Genomic DNA, 24,264 nt, shown 5'->3' on the forward strand with positions numbered 1-24,264 from the left:
TATCCCTGGAATAAAGTTGCTTAAGCAAGGATGTATATCTGTGAAAATATGGTTTTATTATTTATTATTTCAATCGGAGAAAGGCAGCAAAGCACGTTTTATTTATGGTGAGTCTGAAAGTATTTTCAGGCCGTTACTTCATGCATGAAAATAACTATGTCAAAATGCTTTCTAAGGTATGCGTTGCATCTGCACCTGAGTGATTTTTTTGCTTAGAAAAATAATAAATTTTAGTTGTTACCATGTGTTTTGATGTATAGATTTAAGTAGTTGTTGCTCTGGGGTCAATATTTCAACATCCATTTGTATTGGAAAGGAGAAGAATTCTCTGCCTGTTTAAATGAGGATTTATTACTTCAGTTGGTGTTAATTTAGCAAGTGAGTAGAGGGACTTGCCATCTAATAAAATAGCTCAAAATATTTATTTTTAAAAAGCCAGAAGAAGGGAAATAAAGACTTTATAGCAGAACAGATAAGCACGTGTAGAGCAGGTATATATTCTGGGGTTTTGCATGTGAGCGTGGCCACGTTGCTTGGCAATTACACTGCAATTTTTATTAGAATTTATAATATAAAATCGTTGATCAGGATCGGTGGGAGATGTTGTATAGTTGCCATTTACTGTAAATGAGATGTGTTGCGCTGGGAATTGTTCTGCTGGTGTGTTTTAATGCCTCCATGAGTCTTGTGATCAGCAGATTGGTGTGACATTGCTGCTGTAAAATAAGGAGAGGGAGAGACTAATTGCACCTCTGACAGTATTTGGCTAGTAACGCCGAATTGGATTGCCTCAAGAAAGTTTAGTGGAAGGCAAAAAAAATTAAATGTTTTCCTAATTACATAGTTTGTAATCTGCAAAACTCCGGTCAGTAGTTTGTAATGTTAATCAGCTTCATAAGGTTAGCGTGCAACGCAGTGCATCGTAGCGGAGGAGCACCCTTGAAACGCTGAGAAATGCAGTTGCTGCTTACTTGATTTGACAGCGGTGAGGTGGCAGTGAACAAAAATTTGTTGAAACAGACCTTTTGTGCCCTTCTATCAGAACGTATTTTGCCAGGCCTAAGGGAGATGCACGCAGAGTTGGGTTTTGGTTTTCTAATGGACCCGAGTGCTTTTTTTTGTCCATAATCCGTTCTAGCAGAAGTTTGGGATTATTCTGCCAGAGGCTGGACCGTATCTAGACAACCTCAGCTGACGTGGGGGGGAACCCTCCAGATCCGAATAAAATTAGGTTTTGCATTTCACAAAATCTTGGATGAGGACACAAAAGCTGTGCCAGCTTTAGGAAGGGAGACTTGAAGCTTTTCCCAAAAGCTTTGGCAGAATTACTAGGCTGCACTGGTTTTTTTCCCAACTCATATATCTAGTTTTAGAAAGGAGACTTTTAGTTAAAAAAAAAAAAAATCCTCTGTGTTAGTTGGCCTGAATAGCTTTAGTAAGACCTGGACCTTTTTCAACAGGAGGAAACCCAGTAGCTGCCATTTGAAGATGGGGACGTCAATAGCTCTAATAGCTATTTCTTCATAATGTTTGCAGCTGCTACTGATGTGTAAATATTTTGGATGTTTTTTCCTGCATTATCAGCACCAGGCTATTTACCGGTTCCTTCACTTTAAGTAATTGCTGCTGTGTAGAATTCTGTGCTTCATTCATACAACGTTTCTATGCTTTTACTGCTTTTAATTTAGATTTAGCTGCTTAGCAGCTTTAGACTGCTGCTTGGCAGGTTTCCTGCTAAACTTACTGTTTCTGAATTCATCTTAGCTGGGCACCATCCTCCTTCACGCAGAGCAAGTTAAGCTGATTTGGCAATACCACAGAATTAGTAGCATTTCCAAAGAATATTCATTTAGATTTTAGGTTTCTACAGTTCCTTGTGCCAGCAATCATCTGATTTTTGCTCAGACAGATGTGTTTCTCTTTTGTTCTGGTTGCTCAGGGACTCCAGGAATGTTAATGTATTTACTGAATTTTTATCTCCTTGATAATCTAGAAATTGCGTGCGGCTGAAGTTGGGCTCTCAAACAAGTGTCCGTAGAGGTGGGTGGGGTGGGGTGGCGGTGGGGAGGGTTGTTTTGTGCTTTGCAAGGCTAGGTCAGTTCAGGCCTTAAATCGACCCCGATTTAAGCAGATCCTCTTGCTGATTTTTTTTTTTTTTCCCCTCATCATGGGAAGGACATTCTGCTTTACTTAAACCTTTGCCATCTCGTTGGACTAGAGACTAGGAGATTAGGAGTGCAATCAAACCAGGCTTTAAAAATAGAGATGCTGATTACTTGCATTTCTTGGCTGTTTGGTCAGGCCATCGGTGACTGCTTTGGAAGAAAGCGTGTAAAGGATGCTCCCCTTTCGTCCTTTCCTTTCCTTCCTCAGAAAGTAGGTGTCATTTATGGAAAAGTGTTTTGACTGCCTGCTTCAAAAATTTGGTACGTCATTGATCTGCTTTTTTTAGTAGCATAATGTGCTTTTCCTTTTCCTGAGGAAGACATGCTAAAGAAGAATTAATTATCTTTGTGGAAAGTATTTTTGCAAGGCATTGGCTTTCATACCCCTTCCTCAGTGAAGTGTGTTTCTCTCTTGCTGTGCAGCTGATCAGGCTGAAGTAAAAATGTAGAAGGTCTTTTGCCCAAAGCCACCGTGACATCCCTCTGCAGCCCTCAGGAGCTGAAGGTGATGGCTGCAATCCATCTCTGTCTTCCACCGGGCACGTCTACCTTCAGCCGAAATCCCGCTAGCGAGCTGCGGCCTAATGATGCGACAACTACACTGGGAGATTAAGAACAAGTTCTGCAAATACTTTTTCCTTTTTATCTGTATTGTCACCTCTGGTGGCAACCTCGTGGAGGAGGTTTGGGCAGCTCCTGACTTCGTCTTGCAGCTACCTGCTGTGTGCGGCTGCCTTGGTTTTAAAAGGGGGCTGAAACTCAAGACAGGAGTTTGGCAGAGCTGTCCATAAGGGATCGCCATGTCGGTGCAGACAGTGTTTTGCTCATCAAATGGAGCAGCTTAAGCGATTACTGTCTCAGGTGTTGGTGATTTAAGCTAAATTGTCTCATTTCTATTGAATGAGAGATGAGGAACATTAATATAGTCAAGGAAAGTGTCTCAGCTAGGGGGTTAAACTTACTAAACCACGTTTGGACTGGTAGAAGTACAGATGGGAGATTAATGTCATCACACCTGTGGTTGTAGCACTCATCAAAAGGGGTTTGCTCTGAAAATAGGAAAAAAAAAAATGTTGAAACTCTGGGCTTTGCCTCAGAAATAAAAAACCATCTGATGCTTGGAACTGGGAACCAGCTGCTGGAAACCCAGCACTGCTGCCCCTTGGTCGGATTTAGTTTGTCGTGCTCATCTTCAAAAACACTAATGCCATTGGGAGCCAAGACTCATGTAAAGGAAAGAAAGGAAAACAGACTGTTTTCTCAGTTTGGTTGCTGAATGTTTTTGATAGAATGCATGGATATTTTACTATCTTGTATAATTTCATGCTGGTTTTCATTTTTTACTGTTGGGTCTTTCACACGACACAAGTAAAGTAAAATTTTTAAAAGAATATAACATACCGTTATTCCCCTTTACCCCTAAACAACAGAGAGGGTCAGATATACTTTGAGGTTTAGGTGTTTTAAGTTTCTCGCATCCGTTGGGAGAGATGCATCAATGTTCATGTTCAGATACGCTTTGAAAATGAAAAGTCTTTTAAAAGGGCAGTTAGCCTGTCCATCTGCTACTCCAAGTTGAAATGCTAATAAATGGTCCTGTTTCTCCCTCTGAGAGCTCTCAAGGCTTCCAATTTGAGATGCGAAATTAAAATAAAATTCTGACTTTTCAAGCAATATTTTTAATAGCTTTCTTTGTGTTTAAAAGCACTGAATTGTCTTCCTTACATACTGGTCTAAATGATTGATTTCAGTGGATTCAGGATTTCAAGGCAGTGGTAAAATTCTTAATTTTCAGATCGCATTCTACCCCAAGCCCACCAGAGGTATTGATATCTTTCAATTCAATTTAGGTGGTTTATGTTAAGGCCATAGTATAATACACTTAGTTTTTTAAACTTTTTTTTGAGCATGTAATGCGCAGAATTTTTCATTGTATGAGAATTTAAGTACTTTATAACAAAAGCATGAGGTGCAGTAATTACCTGTGTTCGTTAGCATGCGTTGCATACTCGAAAAGTAGTAATGCAAGAAATGTGTTGTTGCTGGATGCATTGGCTTTATTTGATAAGAGCACCACTAGTAGTCTTTACTGGAACATCTTCTTTTTTTTCTTTTTTATAGGATGCGAGATACTGCAAGAAAAATAGAAGAAAAGTATTTTTCCAATCTTGCAACGCACGTTGAATTTCTTCCAGTTGAATGGAGATCAAAACTTACCCTCGATGGAGGTAGATTACTTGGTTCTTTTGCTGTTCCAGTAGCTGCAGTCTGCAAAATTGTCCCCATAAGCTTCATGCCGTGTTCTCTGCACGTGCCTGGTTTGGATTTTATCATTCTCCTGCATGTAACTGAAGTCTTTTTGGTTTTTTCAGACACTGTGGACTCCATTACTCCAGATAAAGTACGAGGTTTAAGGGACATGCTGAACAGCAGCGCGATGGATATCATGTATTATACAAGTCCTCTTTACAGAGATGAAGTAAGTGTGTGTTTATGTTAGTTTTACTAGAGCAGGGTGTAGAGGCTGAAACAAACTGGCCTTAGGAATGTAAGCAACGTCTCCTTCTGAGAGGCCCTGCATAAAGAATACTAACACCTTGCAGGTATGTAATGGTCATCCATTAGTAACAGTAATCAAAACACAGTTTTAAGAGTGAGAGTAGAGAAACAGCAAAAAGTACAATCAGTGTTGTTTGTTTAGAGCAGAAATGGCAGTCTAAAATGGGTCTGTATCAGCAGCTTAGAAATGGGTAGGGTTTTTACAGTGTTTTCATGCATCTGCATATTCAGAGCAATGGGAGTCCGTAGAGCCGAGATTCTTCTTACCTCTTGCAAAAGCTGTGGACATTTGCGTTTCGTTTGTGTCAGATGGGATGGCAGCATGTGTATGCACGCCCAGGCCAGTTTTTATGCGTTTGTATACGCTTTCCTTGCAGCAAAAGCAAGACAGCCCTCAGTTACCTGTTTGTTAGGGGACTGTTCATATAGTGGAAGCTCCCATCTTTCCTTGCCATATCTGTGTAGGCACATGTGTGCTTTAGTCCGTGTAGCTGTAGAGTGACCCCGTTAATCAGAGGGGAAAAGCCTTGGGTAAGTGATAGTCTGTAAAATACATACAGCACATCACCCCGGTAGCATTGTTCCTGTGGCACACTTGCTGGAAGACCCTGGGGATCAGTTTTAGGATCAGTTTCTGTAGGAATTCTAGGGTTTTTTTCTGTATTTACTACGTTATGGATGGAGCAATGGGAATTTTTTTGCAGCCTTGGTGCTCTGTGCATGGTTAGGCTGGGGCAGGGGAGAGCGACTTTCAAAGTTTACCGGTGGATTTGATGCTACCTTTCATCAAAATTAGATATGTATAAGTCCTTTAGACTGGCAATATAATTTTAAACCCTGAACTACCTAATAATACTTCTTTTCCTGATGGCAGCAACAATGGTGAGATCACTATGAGCTTTTTAAGCTTCCAGCACTAGCAATTGGTGTACCCAAAGCTGCACCTCTTATTGCTCAGTGATCCAAAGTTCATTTTTCAGGACTCCGGGGTTCTCCACTGTGTATCACGTTTCTCTGTCTGTTGTGCAACAGAGGCCAGCATGAACTTTTGTGGCAAGCGATGAAAACTTCTCTGGCAGCTCTAAAATAGATTTTTAAACTGCATTAGAGGCTTGGCATCCGTGGGCATCTTATGGGAAATGGATTAGCGAGTAAAGTTCAGGTATGCTGGCCAGCAATGCATGAAAAATTCAATTCATTGCTCAGTAGAACTGAAGTTTTGCAGGGTATATCACCATCCCTCAAGTACAAGAATTGACAAATAAAATGTGTGCTGTGGCTGTGCTTAGATCTGATTACAAAAGACTAAGTTGTTTTCATCACTGAAGCAAGTGAATTTTCTTGAAATGTTTGCAACAAGTTGATCATCACCTTACCATGTTCAGACTGCATGGATAAATCTTACTGTTTTCTCAAAGTTGTACAATTGGAATTGCACATATTTGTCCAAAAAAGAAAGTGCTATTACAAATGAAATGTTAAAGCCTTGAAGAACAGGTTTCTGAAATGCGTCTTTGGTGTTGCAGCCAAAACGTTTGGGATGCAGGTTTTCTGGGTGTTCATGCAGCTCCAGAGTTGGTGTTCTGCCAGGGGGTTGTCAGGGACGTGACTTCTTGTTTGATTCTGCCCATATGGTTAGGAGTTGTGTAAAGCTCGCAGTCGTTAGTTTTTGCATATTTTTTCACCTTTTATTTTGCCTTTACCTAACAGAAAGGAGACTTGGTTTGGTTTGGGGTTGGGTTGGTTTTTTTTTGTTACTCTGCCTTATGCCATTTTATTTTCTGTGACCTAACTTTGCAGAGTATAAGCACAGTAGTATCAAGTTGAGCATTCTTCTGGAAAAACAGTTGGGTTTTTTCCCCATCTTCAGCGTGGAGCCGTTTTGTGGCGCTTTGCTCCGAGTGCTCGTTCCAGCTCAGAAATGAGCCTTGTCTTCAAGTATTCACGCAGTCACACGTTGCTCAGAATCAGTAATTCTGCTCGCCACTTCATAACGCTGACCCGGTTCTTTGCATACTGTGGGCACTCCTAACACTTTCCATCCAGAAATCCTCAAGGTATCTCAAAAGGAGCTAATTAAACTTTGTTGTGCCCCTGTGAAATAAATTGAGCAGTGAAGTGAGTTGAGCCTAGACAAGAGTAAAGCAAACCTTTCTTGCCTAGAAAGGTTGGACCAGATGGTCCTTGAGGTCCCTTCCAACCTGGTATTCTATGATTCTACGATTAAAGCTGCTATTCGCCTGACAACACTCAACAATACTTTCATATGAATTTTCTTTCTACTTCCAAGGATTTTCCCCACATCTAGAAGTAACGCAACTGCTTCTTTAAAGGTTTTGACCTCTCTTTAAACAAGTCATTAAGGGATTTGCAAGAGGGTAGCTGCTATCTTCTTTCAGGGAGAAGCAGCCTTGTCATATCAGCTTTCTCAGGAGACAGTAGAGAGCTGTCGCAGATGCAGCTGGATTGCTCTGCGAAGCGTTACGGCAGCGTGGTGGATAACCCCCTCTCTGATTTCAAGTATTGTTTCTTCTGCAGCGTGGTAGGAGGATATCCCAAAGGTGCCTCTGACTTCTCACATGTAACGTGGTACCAGGCAGGTATTAATAATTCAGTACAGCCCTAGGAACATCTCAGACAGTCTGGGCTCGGAGTTCAGCCTGGAGGGTGTCTGCAGCCACCGGGTTCAGCTGTGGTGGGTGTGTATGGCTGCAAACAAGTTGTGCTGTGCAGGTCCTCATCTCTACAGTGGTCCATGATGAGTAAAACAGAATCCCTCTTTAAACATTACACAGATAATAAAGAAAAGCACTAAACTGATATTTTGATGCACACCTGCCTATTTCTAAATAAACAATCATTTCACAATTAATTCTGACTTTGCTAGTGCCATCTACGGTAACATAACCTTGGGTTTTAGTGTCTTCAGTGGGTGACTTCATTTCACATCCGTGTCACTGTAGCTTCATATTTCTTTAATAATAAATGGCCGCAACAGATTAAAAAGACTAATTGATGCATAGTAAATTTAGTGTTGTCACCTTCATTAGATTGTTAAGCGCTTATTTTACTGATCTTCACTGTACTTACTTGCAGGCTAATTGTAATTCTGTAAATTATTGATATATGTCTTGGCAGAAAATGCCTTTAGTACAGGATAAATATTATTTACATCTGTCACCCCAAGATCTCTAAAGATTTAGTGCAATAGCCTCAGAAGATTAGGAGGAGATATTTATGGATTGCTTCCTCCGCAGCTGAAGAGCAGGGAAACACGGTGGGTATCGAGCATTTCTCACCCACTGAGGTCAGGAAACGAAGAAGCCAGGGTCTGGGACGTGATGGCTTGAAACGGCTTGATGGTTTGCTATTATACACATATTAAAAAGGGGAATTAATGACTATGCTCTTGAAATCTGGGACAAGTATTAACTTTCGCTAGAGCTTTCATCCCTCTTTGATATGAGGTTTTGCAATGGCAATGTCCTTCTCTTATGCGCTTCTTTCAGCAATAAAAGGCAACCGGTTTATGTGTGTTTGAAAACGAGTGTGATGTGAAGCAGGAAATATTTAACTGAGGCTATTTCAACACTGGTTTTGCTTATTCTGTTGAACCTAAGAGTAAAGGAGCTGCCTGGCAGCACTTTCATGGCTTGCTTAATTCATTTGATTGTTCTTGAACGTATTCTCAACTTTATAAAGTGATATGTTACTGGATCTGCCTGAACCTAAACTTAGTCTTGAACACAGTGACTTGCTTAGAAGTGGGTTAGACTCAGCTTTTCAACAGAAAGAGGGGTACTGAGAGAGAGACTCGGGTCTGGGCAGTCCCGCAGATCCTTTTTCTGTAACATCACTAAGACACGCAGCTATTCCTGTCTGTTCCCACAGCTAAGGCTCGTTCTGGCCTCTCATCTGTTGTTGTGACAATCTTCTGGCCTCCATCAGTGATGCCGTCAGGGAGCACGACAGCTGTTGTATTCTGGAGGGTCAGCAGTCTCCCCATCTCTGCGCTGTGTGCTGGCACGTTCTCCTGGTTCACGTGAAGCAAACACTCCTTGTCTTTGCTTTCGTGGCCCTTTACAATCCATCCTTGAGCTGCAGATCTTCCGTTGGCCTTTAAGGACCTTCTTCTACCTCCAGTTGGCTCGCACACCTTCTTATTGCCTCCTTGCTGAATTTCAAACAAGTTTGCACTTTCTCCTGAAGTTCTCTTGAGCTGCTTGCAAAACTCACTGTTCCTCAGATCTCCTTAAAATTCCTTTCCCACGAAGCCTGCTAAAACAGTCAGGCTATTCAAGCTGGAGGGGGTGCAGAGGTCAGGTTTCCTGCACTCCCTTTTCATATGTAGCTGTCTGTTGTTTTTTTTTTTTTTCTCTTGGGCTTCAAGCTGTTCATGTGAGAAGACTGTCCAGTGGGTGAGGGTCCTGTGGAGACGACAGAGAGAAAAGACCTCAGAAAGCTACAGCAAGAGGGTGGTCAGAGCTGAGAGCAGTCTCGGAAGAGGACAGTCACCAGAGCCCAAGAGGAGAGCAAGTATTTTTGTTGGCTTTGACAGAGCAAAGAGGTTGGGACTGGGGTGCTATAGCCAAGTTTTGGCAGCAAGCAGGTCATTGAGGATTTGAGCAAGAGCAGCGCGAGCTCTGCGTTATTTCTGTGCTCAGGGTGCCAGGAGGGTTGTGTGCTCCTTGTTTTCTTGAAAAAACTCATTTCCCGGAGGCAAAAATGTCATTTTCTACCCTGGTACTTTTGGCGTGCACTGAAAAGTCCCTTTGACCCCACCGATCTGCCCGCTAGAACGGGCAGGGGGTGAAGTTCTTCCTTCTGCCCAGGTCTCCTTGGTGTAGGTCCAGGAGGTGTTTGTCCACCACCCACACAGCCGACTGCCTTCTGCTTTGCAAGAAACAGCCATGCTTATTTACACTGGTGCCTTGCAAGGCTGCTTTTGCATCCGAGGTGGAATGAACAGCTGTTTTGGATGCTGGTGCCAGGGATTTCGAGGTTTGGTTTTTTCCAGCTCAGCGGAGGATGCTGTTAATGTTCTGCGCAAAAGGGCTTCAGCTGAGACAGCCAGCAGCTCTGGATGTTTCACTGCTTACACAGTTACTTGCTCCCCATCGTGATCCAGCAGTTCAGGCTTACCCAGTGCCCAGGAGGTGATTAGAGACACGATCCTTCTGCCCTTATTATCAGCCTTGCCACAGCTCCTTCTGCCTGAGATGACAGTGGTGTCTCTCATCTGACTCAGACTCCCATCTTGTCTCTATAAAACACATGCCCTTGCCACCAGAGTTTCTGAATGGGTGGAATGGGCTGTTATTTTTTGACTTCTTGGAAGCCATATGCCAAGCAGGCATGTAACTGGAAAGCAGAGGGGATTTCTGGCCTGATCAGGTCCGGCAACCCGTTCCTGGGTCGACGGTCTGGTTTTTGGCTTCCCCTCCAATTGCCCGGCTGTCACGCTGGCTCTCCATGAATGTGCAGAAAGAGCATTCCTTACTCTGCCTTAATTTGGTTTGTGAAGGGCATGGAGCATTTAACCTCAGTTTGTCAGAATATAAGCTGATGACTTCTGAGCAACTTAATCCTACGGGCTTGAGTTTCCTTGCAAGGAAGATTTATTGGCAAAACTTCAGCTGATAAAGGGAGCTTCAGGCAACTAGTAATCAATCTCCTTTTCATGAAGCAAAAATGAAACATGTTCCCAGAAGAGCTTCACAGGGGAACAGCACCGTACCACATCTGCTGAGTTGCCCGGTGGTGTTTTTTGTCCGTTCACCCTTTTTTGCTGAGATCTTTGACTGCTGGAAATCAAGTCTCCCCCTCGCCCTTTGGGACCAGACTAGAACACGTAGGAAAGGCATCCATTTCTTGGATGCTGCTCTGTCAAACTGTATCAAAGGCTGTCTTGAGCGTCTGTGCTTCTGCTGGCATGGAGCAGGTCTGAAAATTTAATAGTACATCAGGGCTCTCTCCCCAGCCTGAGAATTGTGGGGTGCTTCATGTGCCTGATTATGACTTGCCATAAAATCAGGCTCGGAAATTTGATTGCATTAAAGGCTTCAGGCACTGCGAAGTCCTGCTTTATTTGTGTTTCATTTTCTGTGGGTATCTGTGACTATTTGCAGTGGTACATCTACAAGGCTTGCAGCATTTTAATCCTGCACTAAACTTTTGCACTGAACCAACTGGTCTGCAAAAGGTGCTTAGGAAATTTTTCCCTAAAAATCAGAACAGGGAGGAAGGACTTTTCTGGGGAGGAAAATAGGAATACTGGAAAACTTTCTGTACCTTTCTTTGAAATATTGCAATGTCCTCAGGCTGATGCTAAAGTAATGCTGTGGTAGAAAGGTCAGCTGGGAGGAAGGGATTTGATATGGCTATTTTTTGAAGAAGTAGGAAATGTTCCCTTTGTTATGGTGGTTTGATCTGTTCGGTAACAGACACAGAAGCGTGCCGCATTTCACTGGTCCTGGAAGAGCCGCGGGTAACGGAGCGGAGCAGAGCAGCCAGCAGATTAGCAGTCACAGCAGCAAGCAGCGTTTGCGGGAGCAGCTGCACAGGAAAAAAAAAATCAACTCAATCGACTGCTGCCACATCTATTCTTTTGTGAGATATTTGAGCTTGTTTAGTCTGTGGGAGAAGCCTTAGGAGATGGTAATATGGGTTGGGCAGAAACTCAAGGAAGCTCTAGCCTTTTTGTGGGGAAAGCCCTAGTGAAAGCCCTTCTGGGGGGGCTGCCAAAGAACAGCGCTGCTGTGGGGGTGGAGAAACAGCTCGTTGTGAATGTTCAGTCCCACTGGTCCCCAAAATGAGGTGGGAACTGGGAGGGAGGAGGCAAAGAGGGGAGGTGGAAAGAGAGAGAGGGGTCTGGTCATGTTGCATTCCGCTATTAAACTTTTTTTTTTCCTGGATGATTCCCGCTTTCCTGTTTTCAGGCAGAAACAGCAGGTGCTTCCTAAGCACATAATAGATCCCATGGACCGGCAGGCGGTGAGGCTTGGGGTTGGCAGAAGCATGAGGGAAACCCGTGGGGAAAGGGCTCCCTTAATCCGGAATTCATGGGTTGTAGGTGCAGCGAGAGCGAGAGACTGCCAGCGAGCTCTGGGTGAGGCACCCTGTGCTTACCACCCAACGGGGAGGTATAGCCATGGAGCAGCCACTCGGGTGTTGCGGTTTTGGGAGGCTGAGGGCGAGTTCTTATTTTGTTGTTTTTTTTTTTTCTTTTTTTTAATTAAACAGACTCCCATAGACCCTTTAGAGAGAGCAGAAAGACAAGCTGTGGATTAAAAAAAAAAAAAAAAAAAAACCAGTTCTTAAAAAGTTGGTTTTAATTACAGTGATGCTGTTTAGGAGAGAAAATTTGATAGGTAGTTATATTTTTCATGTTTCATTTTAATGAAAAAAGTCACCAATTTTAACAAATATAAGCCAATTGGTGTTTCTAGGAGGTATTTTTATATGGAGTGTTAGGTTATATATCAAGCTGTGACTACAAAAGAGGTTCGAAAGCACTTCATGTTACACTTGCTGGGCTAAAGCCCTTTTCAAACCAAGGTTTTCTTTTATGAATTAGAATATTGTATGCTTTTTAAGACTAAGAAAGTAAATCAGGACTGAATATTATCTTAACTTCATATACTGCTTAACCAAATAATTTTTTAGCTGGGGCTTAAAATGAATATGCTGTTTCTTTTCCTTTCTTTTTTTTTTTCTTACTATAGGCCAAAAGATTCCATTTCTAAGCTTAGTACCGATGCAGAACTGTGGGCAAGATGCAAACATCCCTAAGCGCTCACTGCAGGTGGAGGGCTTCTGTTTTTGTCGTAGCAGCAAACCAGACCATTCGTAGTGCCTGAAAATCTGGAGGCTTTACTACAGCAGATCTTCTACTCTACAACTAAGTTAGGGAACCAGTGATTTGGAGTTCAGAAACAATCTCGCTCAGATGATTTAGTTGAATTAAATGCTTGGACTCTGGTCTGCAGAATTCCAACTATGCAGCTATTTGGAAATCGATGCACAGTTTCTTAGTTGCTGTCCATGTTTTTTCCTAACTTCTCAGTAACAGCAGGTTTTTAAGGAGCAGGCCAGTTAAAAACAGGGTTGGACTCAGTGTCCGACCAGGACTTTCCAAGAATATTCTGGTTTATGCCCTCAGATTGCAAGAGAACGAGACCTTTGTAATGAAATGCCATGATGCCAGAAGATTACTTACTCGCTCTGGGCCTATGGGCTTTGGGGAAGGCTGCCTTAATGTCATTCTTCCTGGAGGATATCTGCTTTTCCAGGGAAATAGGCTGTACAGGAGAGGAGGGTACTGGGCACTGGCCTGTTGAGCAAATTGGGCAGGACATTGGGAGCAATAACTTTTATGCGACAAGAAACCAAGGGAAGCAGTTGAGTTGTTGTGTGCCTTACTTCTCCCATCAGAGAAAAAATTTGAGGACACTGAGATATATTAATACAGCTTATTTGGGATTTTTTAAAACAAGATGGCATTACTCATCTCCCTGCTGTACTGGCAGGGCTGCTGGAAGCTGTGGTGAGGCCAGCACTAGTTTGCTCGGCATTTTTTACACTGCCAGCTCTGAAACCTGAAGCCAGCGCTCCATCCAGAGTGTCTGCTGTACGGCTGGGGGTGCCAGGCTCCCTGCTGAGGTCCCCGATGGCAGGATGATGTGGTTTGGCTCCCTTGGAGGGTGCCACGGCAGCCAGCCACGCGAACCGCTGGATATCAGCGTTCCCTCATTTCACCGAGCTCCTGGCAGGAATCCCAAAACACTTTGATTTCAGCAGATCTCTGCTATTTTGTGCTGGGTTTTAATCAAAACCATTTTAAACGGAGAAAATGCCAGCCAGCCAAAGCTAGTCCTGATTTCTGTTTTCAGCTCCAACTCTTGCTAAAACCTCTGCCTGTTTGTTCATGTGTGAAAATAGTGCCCAAAGTCTGGATAGAGCCAAACACAAGAATAGGCAGCGTCACACTCAAAAAGACTTGAAAATGGGAATGATGATACTTATTTCTGCAAGCTGTTGCAAGGCTTTGTTAATCATTTCACAGTGCTTTAGGCATAGGGTTTGACGTGTGGATTCTCGCTCAGTAAAATGTGTATCAAACACTGACAGTCCTGGTGCCATTCATATTTATATTCAGTAATGATTCAGGCTCTTGAAAAATCATGTTCAAATTACATGTTCTATAGCTTTAATTTCCTGTTGCTAACAAGGGAATGATTTGCAATTTCTTGTTTGTCCTCCTCTACGCCGCAGCCTGGAAGCATCGCTCCATTACCCTGCTGAGTTTCACAAGCAAAGCTGCCTTTTTTTGTATCGTCTGGTTCCTAGATCTCATGGCTTTCAACGTTTCTCTCTAAAAAATACTTTCTGTGAATCTGAACATTTTTGTGCATGTGTACCCTAGTGTAGGATTTGAAGCAGATAAGCCTCTCAGAGACTCAATTAGCATAGGACCAATATATATTTACCGCAGTAGTACTATAGGATTAGCCTATGATGTTTGAGAACCAGCTTGCATTCCTGGTTTTGCCCCCAAAACCCTCCTAGAAACCTGTAACCAGAAAACTGTTTTTTGTAGCATTGTTTATATCAAATGTTCAAGTTCTGGCTCTGCCTGTCTCATTTTCTTGCCTAGAAAGGTTGGACCAGGTGATCCTTGAGGTCCCTTCCAACCTGGTATTCTCTGACTTGTGCTTTTTCTCCTCCCATATCTTCCTTTTGCCTGAGATGAGGCTTTTTATTCTGTAGCAGCATCATTTCGTTCTGATTCCTTTGGAAGAAGTTACAATAGGCGCAGTATGGTAGGAAGGGAGGTAGGACAGAAAGCTGCATCTCCTTATAGCCAAGCAGCGGGCAGAATAACGAAAGACTTGATGAGTTCAAGTATGCTTTATGAAGATCCAAAAGCAATTTGAGGATGTTTTCCCAGAACCCATTTAAGCTGTCACTGTAATATCTGAGCGTATCCATTTTAGTGGATTTATCTCCCCAGTCCCCTGCAATGAGGTAGGAATGCTGTTGCTCACTTTGAGAAATGGAGAAGAGAGAGTATGACTTGTCTAGGGTTATGCGCCAAGCTTGTGGCAGAGATGTGAGTTGATTCCAGATTGTGTGTCGCTCGGGCTCCTGCCAGCTTCCTTAGGTTAAAAAATGAGCTGAATCTCGGACAGAGACAAACATTCAGAGCTGTGAAAAGGTAGAGAAACAAGCAATAAGGGAGATACAGCTGTGTTAATAGTCGCTGTTGTGCTGATGGACCGCTAGTGAAAACCAAGTACCTTGCTATTGCTCACCTCAGAGGATGCTGTTAAGTACTTTAAGCATACCTGTCATTTGTGTTAAGGGTTTATTTCAATTTAATGCCCTGGGCTGTGGAGTGTAGCAGTTCTAGGGCGTCCGGTGTGGTGGTTGCTGCTGGGTCTGGAGGGGAGAGATGAACCACTGGAGTCAGCGACCGTCAACCAAGCTGTTGCTGCTGACCATAAGATTTTGCTCATCTTCCCAGCCGAAGCGAACAGATTATCGTGCTCATCCTAGATGCATGCTCGAGAAGCTGGTCAGTGTAGTACATGAACATGCATGAACATGAACAGGAGTGATAAGATGTTGATATTAAACTTTCTTTCCTTGAAACAGCTGGTGAAAGGGCTGCAGCAGGAGCTGAACCGGCTATACACACTCTTCTGTTCCCGGAATCCAGAGTTTGAGGAGAAAGGAGGGAAAGTCTCGATTGTGTCCCACTCGCTGGGCTGCGTCATCACCTACGACATCATGACTGGCTGGAACCCGGTTAGGCTTTATGAACAATTGCTGCAGAATGAGGAGGAGGAGCTTGAAGACCGTTGGATGAGCTATGAGGAGCAACGGTTACTTGAAGAACTTTACATAACAAAACAACGGTAATGCATCCGCTTCTCATTATTAAAGGAGAAAACCACATCCCTAGATGACACCCTGTGAGTGTTTCCAGAACCCACCATGGCTGTTACCTTTCGTGGCTGATGTTCTTCTGCTGGTGCTGAATGGCAGTGGTAAATGCTAAACGCAGGACTGAGCAGGCACAGGGAGCTGGCACTGCTAACAGGAGCTCTGAATCCACCTCCTACGGGCTGTACCAGAACCAAGCAACCAGCTACTGCTCCCTGATCACTGGGAGTAGATCATAGCCAGCAGGAAGGGAGAAGGTCAGGCCATTAGCTCTCCAGGTATTTGAGGAGAAACACAACAAAGTAGCTTGCAGGTGGGCAGTGAGCTGTAATACTGAGCAGAACCTGAGCAGTGAAATTCCTATGTTTCTAGAGGTAAATGAGAAGTTTTCTCCTAGGCTTAGCTTGGAAATTGAGCTCCACCAGCTGGATACAGATGTTGTAATTGCTGTGATTGGGTCTATGGGGTTACTACCCTGCCGCGGATCATTTACCAGCTTCTTCCTGCTGCCATCTAGAAATGTTCATGCCGTTGGGACTGCGAAGCAGCACTGCCCACTGTGACAAACAGGGTCTCGGTTTCAGCACCTTGCAAGCATTGGTAGGGATTCCCAGTGTTAGGGGATGTCGCAGATCATCGTGATGTCTCCACAGTGTTCAGGTGACTTCCCTGTTCTAACCTGGATATTGAGGTGCTATGAGACACCTGTAGATAGAGAACCTAATAATAGTAGCTTAAGATTCAATCATTCCAGTGGGAGGTGAGGATAAATCATGATCACAGTTCTTTTGGGCCCCTTCTTGAAACCTATCTTAGTATTGGCGGTACTTTGGAAGCGTTAATATAGCATCAGATCTCCTGCAGTGCTTGAAATCAGTATGTGTGTGTCGTGGTTTAATCCCAGTTGGCAACCAAGCCCCACCCAGCTGCTCACTCACCCTTGCTGCCCCGGTGGGATGGGGGAGAGAATCTGAAGAGCAAAAGTAAGAAAATTCATGGGTTGAGATAAGACCAGTTTAATAATTGAAATCAAATAAAATAATAATAATAATAATTTTTAAAAATTGTAATGAAAAGGAAAACAGGGAGAGAGAGGGGAACAAAACCCAGGAAAAACAAGTGATGCAACTGCTCACCACCTGCCGACCAATGCCCAGCCCGTCCCCGAGCAGCGATCGCTGCCCTCCAGCCAGCTCCTCCCAGTTTATATAGTGGGCATGACATCATGCGGTATGGAATAGCCCTTTGGCCAGTTTGGGTCAGCTCTCCTGGTCATTCTCCCTCACAGCTTCTTGTGCACCTCCTCGCTGGCAGAATATGCGAAGCTGAAAAGTCCTTGACTTAGTATAAACGCTGCTTAGCAAAACTAAAAACTAAAGCTAAAACATCAGCGTGTTATCAACATTATTCTCATGCTAAATCCAAACCACAGCACTATAGCAGCTACTAGGAAGAAAATTAACTCTATCCCAGCCGAAACCAGGACAGTGTGTAATCAGGAATTGGTACAGGACATCTCTATCAGCTGCAAAACTGGATAAAGTGTGGCCTTCCTGAGAGAAGGGACGTAAGAAACCTTATGAAGTTGTCCAGCGGTAGGATGACCCTTCAGGCATATCACTAGCATATGATCAGGGAAAAATTACCATTTTCACACTCATGCTCCAGCTCCTTAGGCATCCTCTGAAGTGCTTCAGGTTACAAACACAGTAATCCGAGTATCATTTGACACTGGCACTTCTGTATAGCTGGAGTGGCTCTCCAGTTCGTGAGCCATCTTAGTGCAATTCAGTCAATTTTCAATAGAAAATATACTACTGACATCCTATAACTTCTGGATTTCTGGTGTTTTGAGGATGGCAAACACACAGTGGATTTCTGGAAATGCTTATGCCTGAGTAGGCTGTGTCATAGCACGTATAAATATTCTACATTGTAGAATAACATACATACAGTATGTGAGGTGGTATATTGGAACCCTTCGACCACAGTTCACAAGATTCAAGACTTCTGCATGCCTTCTTTTTTAAGACTGAATCATGCTTATTAAATCATGCAAACTTTTTTGAAAGTGCTGCTCTTTGGGAAGTTTCAGCTCCAGGCTTGCTTCTTTTTAACCAGGATGGCAGAGGTTAAGCTTAACGTATTTGTTTCCGTAATGCTTTTGTGGAACTTGAGGAGATGGTGTTTTCCTGCTCTGAAGAGGGCATAGTGCTGGGGCTGGACAGTCTTACCAGTCCATGTGAGGTACTTCCTATTGTAGCTGCTTTTTAAATTCAAGCTAACTAGAAGAACAGGTGAACAACTTTTTTTAATGATAGTTGAAAGGGTGGGACGCTCTCCTCTAGATATTCCACCACAATACAGAGCTCCATAATGCATGGGCCATGGAGTTTCCCATGGCTTTGTTTTTAAACAAAAAACAACAAAACAGGTGACTTAGTTGCTAAAACACCAAGGAAACCAGAGGTGAGTCACCTACTCCTGAGGAAGGAGGGCGGGCAGATGCTTGGGGCGGTGAACAAGGAAACTGTCATGTCTTGATTGATTCCTTCTGTGGTCAGAGAAGCAGGATTTTGCAAACGTTGATTCTTAATCACTTGGACTGCCTCCAAGAACTACTGACGCCATCACTCTCTCTTCCCAGCAGACAAAACTGTTGGACCCCACAGGAATGCCTGTTTGGATCAGAGAGGTTAAGGCTACATTTTTTATTGGATCTCAGAAAGATCTCTATTTTCTAGGTTGAGAGAGATAGAAGAGAGGTTACATGGGTTAAAGGCATCCACCATATCAAAACCACCTGTCTTAAAATTTAAGGTATGTATGTTCCAGAGGTTTTTCCTGAATGTTCTACTTGCTGTAAAAATACATCTGCAATATGAGTTACTCTACTCACTTTTTTTTTCCCATGTCCCTAGAAATGATGTTGGTAGAATGATTTTAATGTATTGGTTGAAGTGTCTGTACGTGTGTGGAAACATGTTACTATTTATTACAAATATATATGTTTATCTGTAAATACGTAAGCCTGTATATAGATTGTTAATATATTACACACACACGTGCAACTACGTGGGAAGGTAAAAGCCGTGTGGCAAATTGCATTAATCACATTTCTTGCACAATTTCACTTCTGCTTTGTTGACTAATCCATTTTCCTTGCGGACTACTTCTAACATGTCACATCTCTGGGCAAATCTGATTGAATTTCCTCCAGCGGTGGATTTTCCTTCCAAATTACACTGGTTTGACAGTTAGCACAGGTTACTTTTAGTCTCATGAAATAGATTGCTTGCTAATCAGCTGTATAAATTGCTACAATTTCATATCATTGGGAAAAGGCATTTTCTAGCGTCTTGGTGGGATGTGCAGCACTTTCTAGTTGCTTGACCATATCCTGAAATATTAAACCATAAACATGTGACATGATAGATGAGAAGAAAATAGATTATTGTTTCTTAACTTGCCATTTTTCTTTCCTTCTGAATTCAGAAGGACTCCTAGAAGCCAAGATCAATCTTGAGCCATAAAAAAGAGGAAACTAACCATAATTCAATTTGTCATAGCCGCCTTCTTTTCATCACCGCTTAAAAGCGTGTATCGTGCTATTATCTCTACCATCAAGGAAGATGGAGTCAGGCTGATACTCCTCCAGCTCTGTGAAAGATTATTCTTCACTCAGTTGTGTTTAAAGTGAAGATTTTTTGAACAGATGCTTTTTAGAGGGAGCAGGAAAGGAGGGGAAAAGAAAGGGGGAAGAAAAGAGGACTGTATCGATCCAAATTACTGCTAGGTGATTTTCCATTGCAGTACATCCTTTTTCTTACTCTTACTGAAAGGAAGATGTTTGTTTCTGTGAAGCTTTACACTAGTGACTCCCACTGCTTGAGTACCGTGCCTGAGACAGGGCTCCAGGGGAGGAGAGAGGCTTTCCACGAACGTGATGGCAAAGTGCTTCTGCCAAGGGAGGATCTCAGCAGGATACCATTGAAAGATGGTTGCTCATCAGCAAGCCAGTCCAGCTTACTGAGGGTGACTAGCTTGTTGAAAGAGAACTAACTGCTTTGTAGGTACCAACTACCAGCACCTTGGCAGACCAGAGCTCTGGTTTATTCATGGGTTGCTATTAACTACAAGTGCTTGATCCACAAGTTACTTTGGTCTGTGCGACACAGGAGTCTTTGGTCACTGATCTCCCTGAGCTGTATTATACGACGAAATGGGCACGTACAGGTGTAATGAAAAAGGCTAGCCACTGTCAATGTGTTGTCTCTTCTATGGACTGAAACAAATCAAGCTTCCCAGGATGAGAGAAAGTCACTAGTCGTGCATTAAGCAGAGTTAAGCTTGCTTGATGTTGAGCAAGCACAAAGGTAGCTTTTGGCAAGACAAGTGTAAGAATAAATAGAGCCGCTAACTTGGCTGGTATTTAATAGTAGAAGAAATGATCTGTGTTTTAAAGTTGACCCATTGGGGAGAAAAAAAAAAAAAAATCTTGAAGATATGGAGTGTCCTATACTGTAAATAACGTATTGGACAAGCTATCAGAATGAGAACTTGAGGATGAGGTATCTTTATGGCGCGCTCTCCTCTACTTCTCCTCAGATGGCACAATTGAATAAACTGCTAAATCATTAGGACCTGTGTGGGTTAAAAGCAAAGCCAACACCCCGTTGTAAATGTAAAGCTTACACTCGCAGCCTTCTCCCCGCCAGCTACGTAAGAGGGATCGGAGTTAAAGGCTAAAGGAGCTGAAGAACACAAAAACATGGGGAATGGTGCAAGATCTACCTCTTTATGACTCTGTGGTGCATGAAAATAACCGTGTTGTAGCATGATTTTCAGTCACAGTAGGGAAGAGGAGGGCAGTTCGGTTGCTCCCTAGTACTGAGATGGAAATTCATTTAAATCCAGACTTGTCAATGTGCTGGCCTAAAGTGCTTCAGGATTCCTCAGCACCTCTCGTTCACCCAGGGTTACAGAAACTCTTCTGGAAGAAGCTCCAGCCTGTACCTTACCTTGTGGTTTCTATGTAGCATCATCTGACAGTGATGTCAATGTTGGTAACAACCATCACAAATTATTTATAAGATACTAGTGATTTACCACATGTACGAGAATTATGAGAGCTTAATGGGACGCTCAGCCTTATCTGAGAGGAGGAAGCCTTTAAACTGAATGCAGAAACGTGCTGTAGTAGCTCAACACACAACCGCCCAGTTAAATTTCCCATGTAATACTGGTATAAGTCTCTGTTCCCTTTGTCTGCTAAGGCTGCAGAACGTTCCTGGGTGCAGAAACAGGTAGAGGCTGCTGCAGAGGTCTGTATTTCCCCACTCTGGGGAGATGTTTGGGATCCTCCAGGCTGAAAGACAGTCCAGAAACATAAATTGTAATTGCCTTTAGTGTCTTCTGTTTCAACATCACCACTAAACACATTCATTTGTCTCCCACACTTCCCTATGCACGGAAGAACTGCGCTGCATCACTTCTGTTGGCTCATTCAGCTTTTTTATTTTTTTAAATTCTGAAAATACTGCAGTCTTAAGTTGAATGGGTGACTATTTGGCTCAGCTTCTGCTTAAAATACAAATAAATTCATTAAGTCTTCTGTTTATGAATCATACTCAGGAGAAAAGCGCTCTCCTGGAAGGTCATGTTCTTAAACATTTCTTCTCTGTTGTTAAACAGCGTATATGTGAAGTGCCCCACTCCTGCTTCTAGGAGAAACACCAAAATTAATAAATGTTTTCTAGAAAGATTTTAGTCCTTTCTTCCCAGTAGGTTTCATGGCATGGCAGTCTTCTCTTCAGCCACTTTGCAACAGCACTGAGAGTCTGCAATTTAACCGACTTTAATTTTGGAACCGACTTTAATTTTGGAAGACTTCCTTTTGAATTTTAGTGTTCACTGCTTTGGTATCGGCCTAGTGCCACCCGTTAAGGTACCCACCAACTGGTACTTTGTCTTTGTAAGCATTTCCAGAGCTGGAAGACCACGTTGAAAGTCTTGTGCTTGTAAGAAAATACATAGCAAAGAACAGTGCCCTCCAAGAAGAAAGCTTCTGTCTGCAGACACTGTTCATCCTGTGTTTATCAAGAGAAGCAATGGAACAAAAGCCATGCACCACGTAACCACTGAAACTGTTTACCTTTTGAGATTTTTGCCTGGTCTGTAGTGGCCTAAGGTGAATTCATGAAAACAGCTTTTAAGCATCTGCCGGCAAGTGTAAGCTAGCAGTCACTTTCTGATTTCTTTCTAAAGCAGAAAGGCTGTAATTGTGTACTCCAGGCACCCGATACAGGAATATCAGGTGGACAGGGTTAAAGGTTACTTATTCAGTTTAAAGGATTGCACTGTGAATATCTGTTTCTCTTGTATTTGAAGATGAGAAAGCTTTTTGTCCAAACTGCAAAAATGTAAGGGGCTCTGTAAATCTTGACTATAAGAAAGGAGAGCAGCTTTGCACTAGACTAGAGTAACAATATAGATGACAGAGCCGTGCTTTGCAGCATATGACATTGAATAGCTTTGCTGAAGACCTAGATTCTTTTCTTTCATTGAATTGGGACTTGTGCATTCTTTTGGAAGGAAGAGGTGGGGTGTCAGCGCCAAGTCAGAAGAGGAGGAATGTTTTGTGCAGTGCTGGAATCTGATAGATGAAACGGGCCATTATTTCTACACCCTCGCTCCATGCGCTGACATATAGCGAAGGCACATGGCAACCCAAGCATCCTCCACGTGCACTTAGTAAGAATTCAGCAATTTCTCTTGCTGGTGAAGTAGCAGCGCACTAGGAGTTGCTGAGTTGTGGTGCCCTGCAAACTAGGCACCACTATTGGGAAAGTTGCAGTGAAGGTCTGATCATGGTAAAATTAATTCTTCTTATCAGGAAATATTCTAAAGGTTAAAAAGTAATTTTGACTTATGAAAATATTTTTGACTACAGAGTTTTACATTTGAGGTTTCTAGGAGACGATGTCTGAGGATTGGTAATGGGATACGAAGCCATTCACCTCTAGGTCACTGTTGAATCCCGGCCCAGGTTGGTAGTGACCAAAAGTCGTTACCACTGATGCATGTTCAGTGACCTTTGCCAGATGGGCTAGCAGTTGCAGTTCAGGTTTACTCAATAGCCTCTCAGTGTTAGAGGCAGTCCTTTTAGAGCAAAGTCACGGTAGCTTTGGATGGTGTGAGAGTAGCCTGCAGAGTCTCTCAGTGTGCTGTACCTGTCCCAGGTAGGTCGTGGTTCCTAACGTGCGACGTGGTGGCACTTCTGACAAGCAATGTTCTGTTCACTTAACACTAGGTGCTGTTAAGAGGTTGTACGTAACACCAGCCTGTATGTGTGTGTGACTACTGCAAGTATTCTGTAAGTTGTCTTTAATACTCAGTGTAGCTTGCGTTTCTGCTTCATCAAAGGGTGTGTGTGTAGCAAAGCAACTCCTGGAGTACTTGGTTAGGGTAAGATTAAGGAGCTGTGGTAAGCTTTGGGAAGTTTCATGAGAAATCAGACTTCAGTCTTGTGAAACTCATCACATTTCCTTAGCGTCTTCCATAGTCTTCTCGCGCCAGCCTTTCCAGTGTTGGTAGACCTCTTTCAGTTCAAATATCCGACTTGTTTTTCAGTTTTCCAACTATGTAGCACTACAACATGTAACTCTCTTCTCACAGCAAAGGGAAATGGGAAACTTAACGTTCATGTTATAGTATGTGTGTTATAGTAGTCTTCCCCGTTTTGAGTTACTAATACTATACAAGTCCCTCAGCTGAATCTGAGAAATCAGTTGAAAGAGAGAAATCAAATCCAGCCGTGTTAGAAAGCATTATTTCCATCCTGATTAATGTGGATGAAATCTCTCCTTAGGTTGAGAATTTCTTCTGTATGGGATCTCCATTAGCAGTGTTTTTGGCGTTGCGTGGCATCCGTCCAGGAAACAGCGGTAGTCAAGATCATATTCTACCCAGAACAATTTGTAACCGCTTACTAAATATTTTTCATCCAACAGATCCAGTGGTGAGTTCTAATTGCAGTTGCAAGCTTTTACCTTGACTATTTTTAAGCATCAGCTGTGTGATAACGTGTGATCTTCAAAGCGTGTGAATCAATGCAAGTGTGTTCCAGCACAGGGCTGGTTGTTGATGATTGTTGGACGATGTCTTGGGTTTTGTAACTGTAGAATAACAGTTTCTACAAATAATTGCCTTAAATACCATATACTTTGCTTCTCTTTTCATACTAATAAGCATAAGGTTTGAGATTGCTCTGCTTTTTATTTTTTTGCAAAGACATAAGATACGATCCTGCTCAGTCAAGTTCCAACTTGTGTTTAACTTGCTGGCTTCCATCAGACATCAGCTGTCCAAAGATACTACTGCTGTTACAAAAGGCTTCACAAGCAGTTTACCAGATCCTGTAGAAAAACAAAGACACTGTTTTTTTTCCCCGAGGGGTCCGAGTAGCAGATTGTTAGAGTGGGGTAGTACTTGGGAGGGCAGTTTTGGTACAGCTTTGCCCTGTCCTTACACTCTTCCATAGGCAGCCAGTGTTCGTTGTATGCTGGACCTTTGATCTGCATCACCTTGGCAA

At 42.9% G+C, this 24,264-nt stretch overlaps 1 protein-coding gene across 3 annotated transcripts in view; it reads left to right on the top strand.

Annotated features, from left to right (window-relative positions):
* The window catches only part of DDHD1 (DDHD domain containing 1), a 69,107-nt gene that overhangs the window by 39,248 nt on the left and 5,595 nt on the right, over positions 1 to 24,264 (top strand). For 2 of the 3 annotated variants that reach the window (XM_087746847.1, XM_087746848.1), the window contains 5 exons: positions 4,287 to 4,393; positions 4,538 to 4,644; positions 15,381 to 15,643; positions 18,416 to 18,491; positions 23,542 to 23,691. In XM_087746847.1, coding sequence (XP_087602973.1) covers positions 4,287 to 4,393; positions 4,538 to 4,644; positions 15,381 to 15,643; positions 18,416 to 18,491; positions 23,542 to 23,691 — 703 coding nt within the window. The remainder of the gene's footprint in view (positions 1 to 4,286; positions 4,394 to 4,537; positions 4,645 to 15,380; positions 15,644 to 18,415; positions 18,492 to 23,541; positions 23,692 to 24,264) is intronic. The other variant, XM_087746849.1, reaches the window with a different exon arrangement.

Source organism: Nipponia nippon, unplaced genomic scaffold, assembly GCF_047370975.1.
Source record: "Nipponia nippon isolate SJK-2023a ecotype South Korea unplaced genomic scaffold, ASM4737097v1 scaffold_11, whole genome shotgun sequence".
In the NCBI taxonomy this organism is placed as follows: Eukaryota; Metazoa; Chordata; class Aves; order Pelecaniformes; family Threskiornithidae; genus Nipponia; species Nipponia nippon.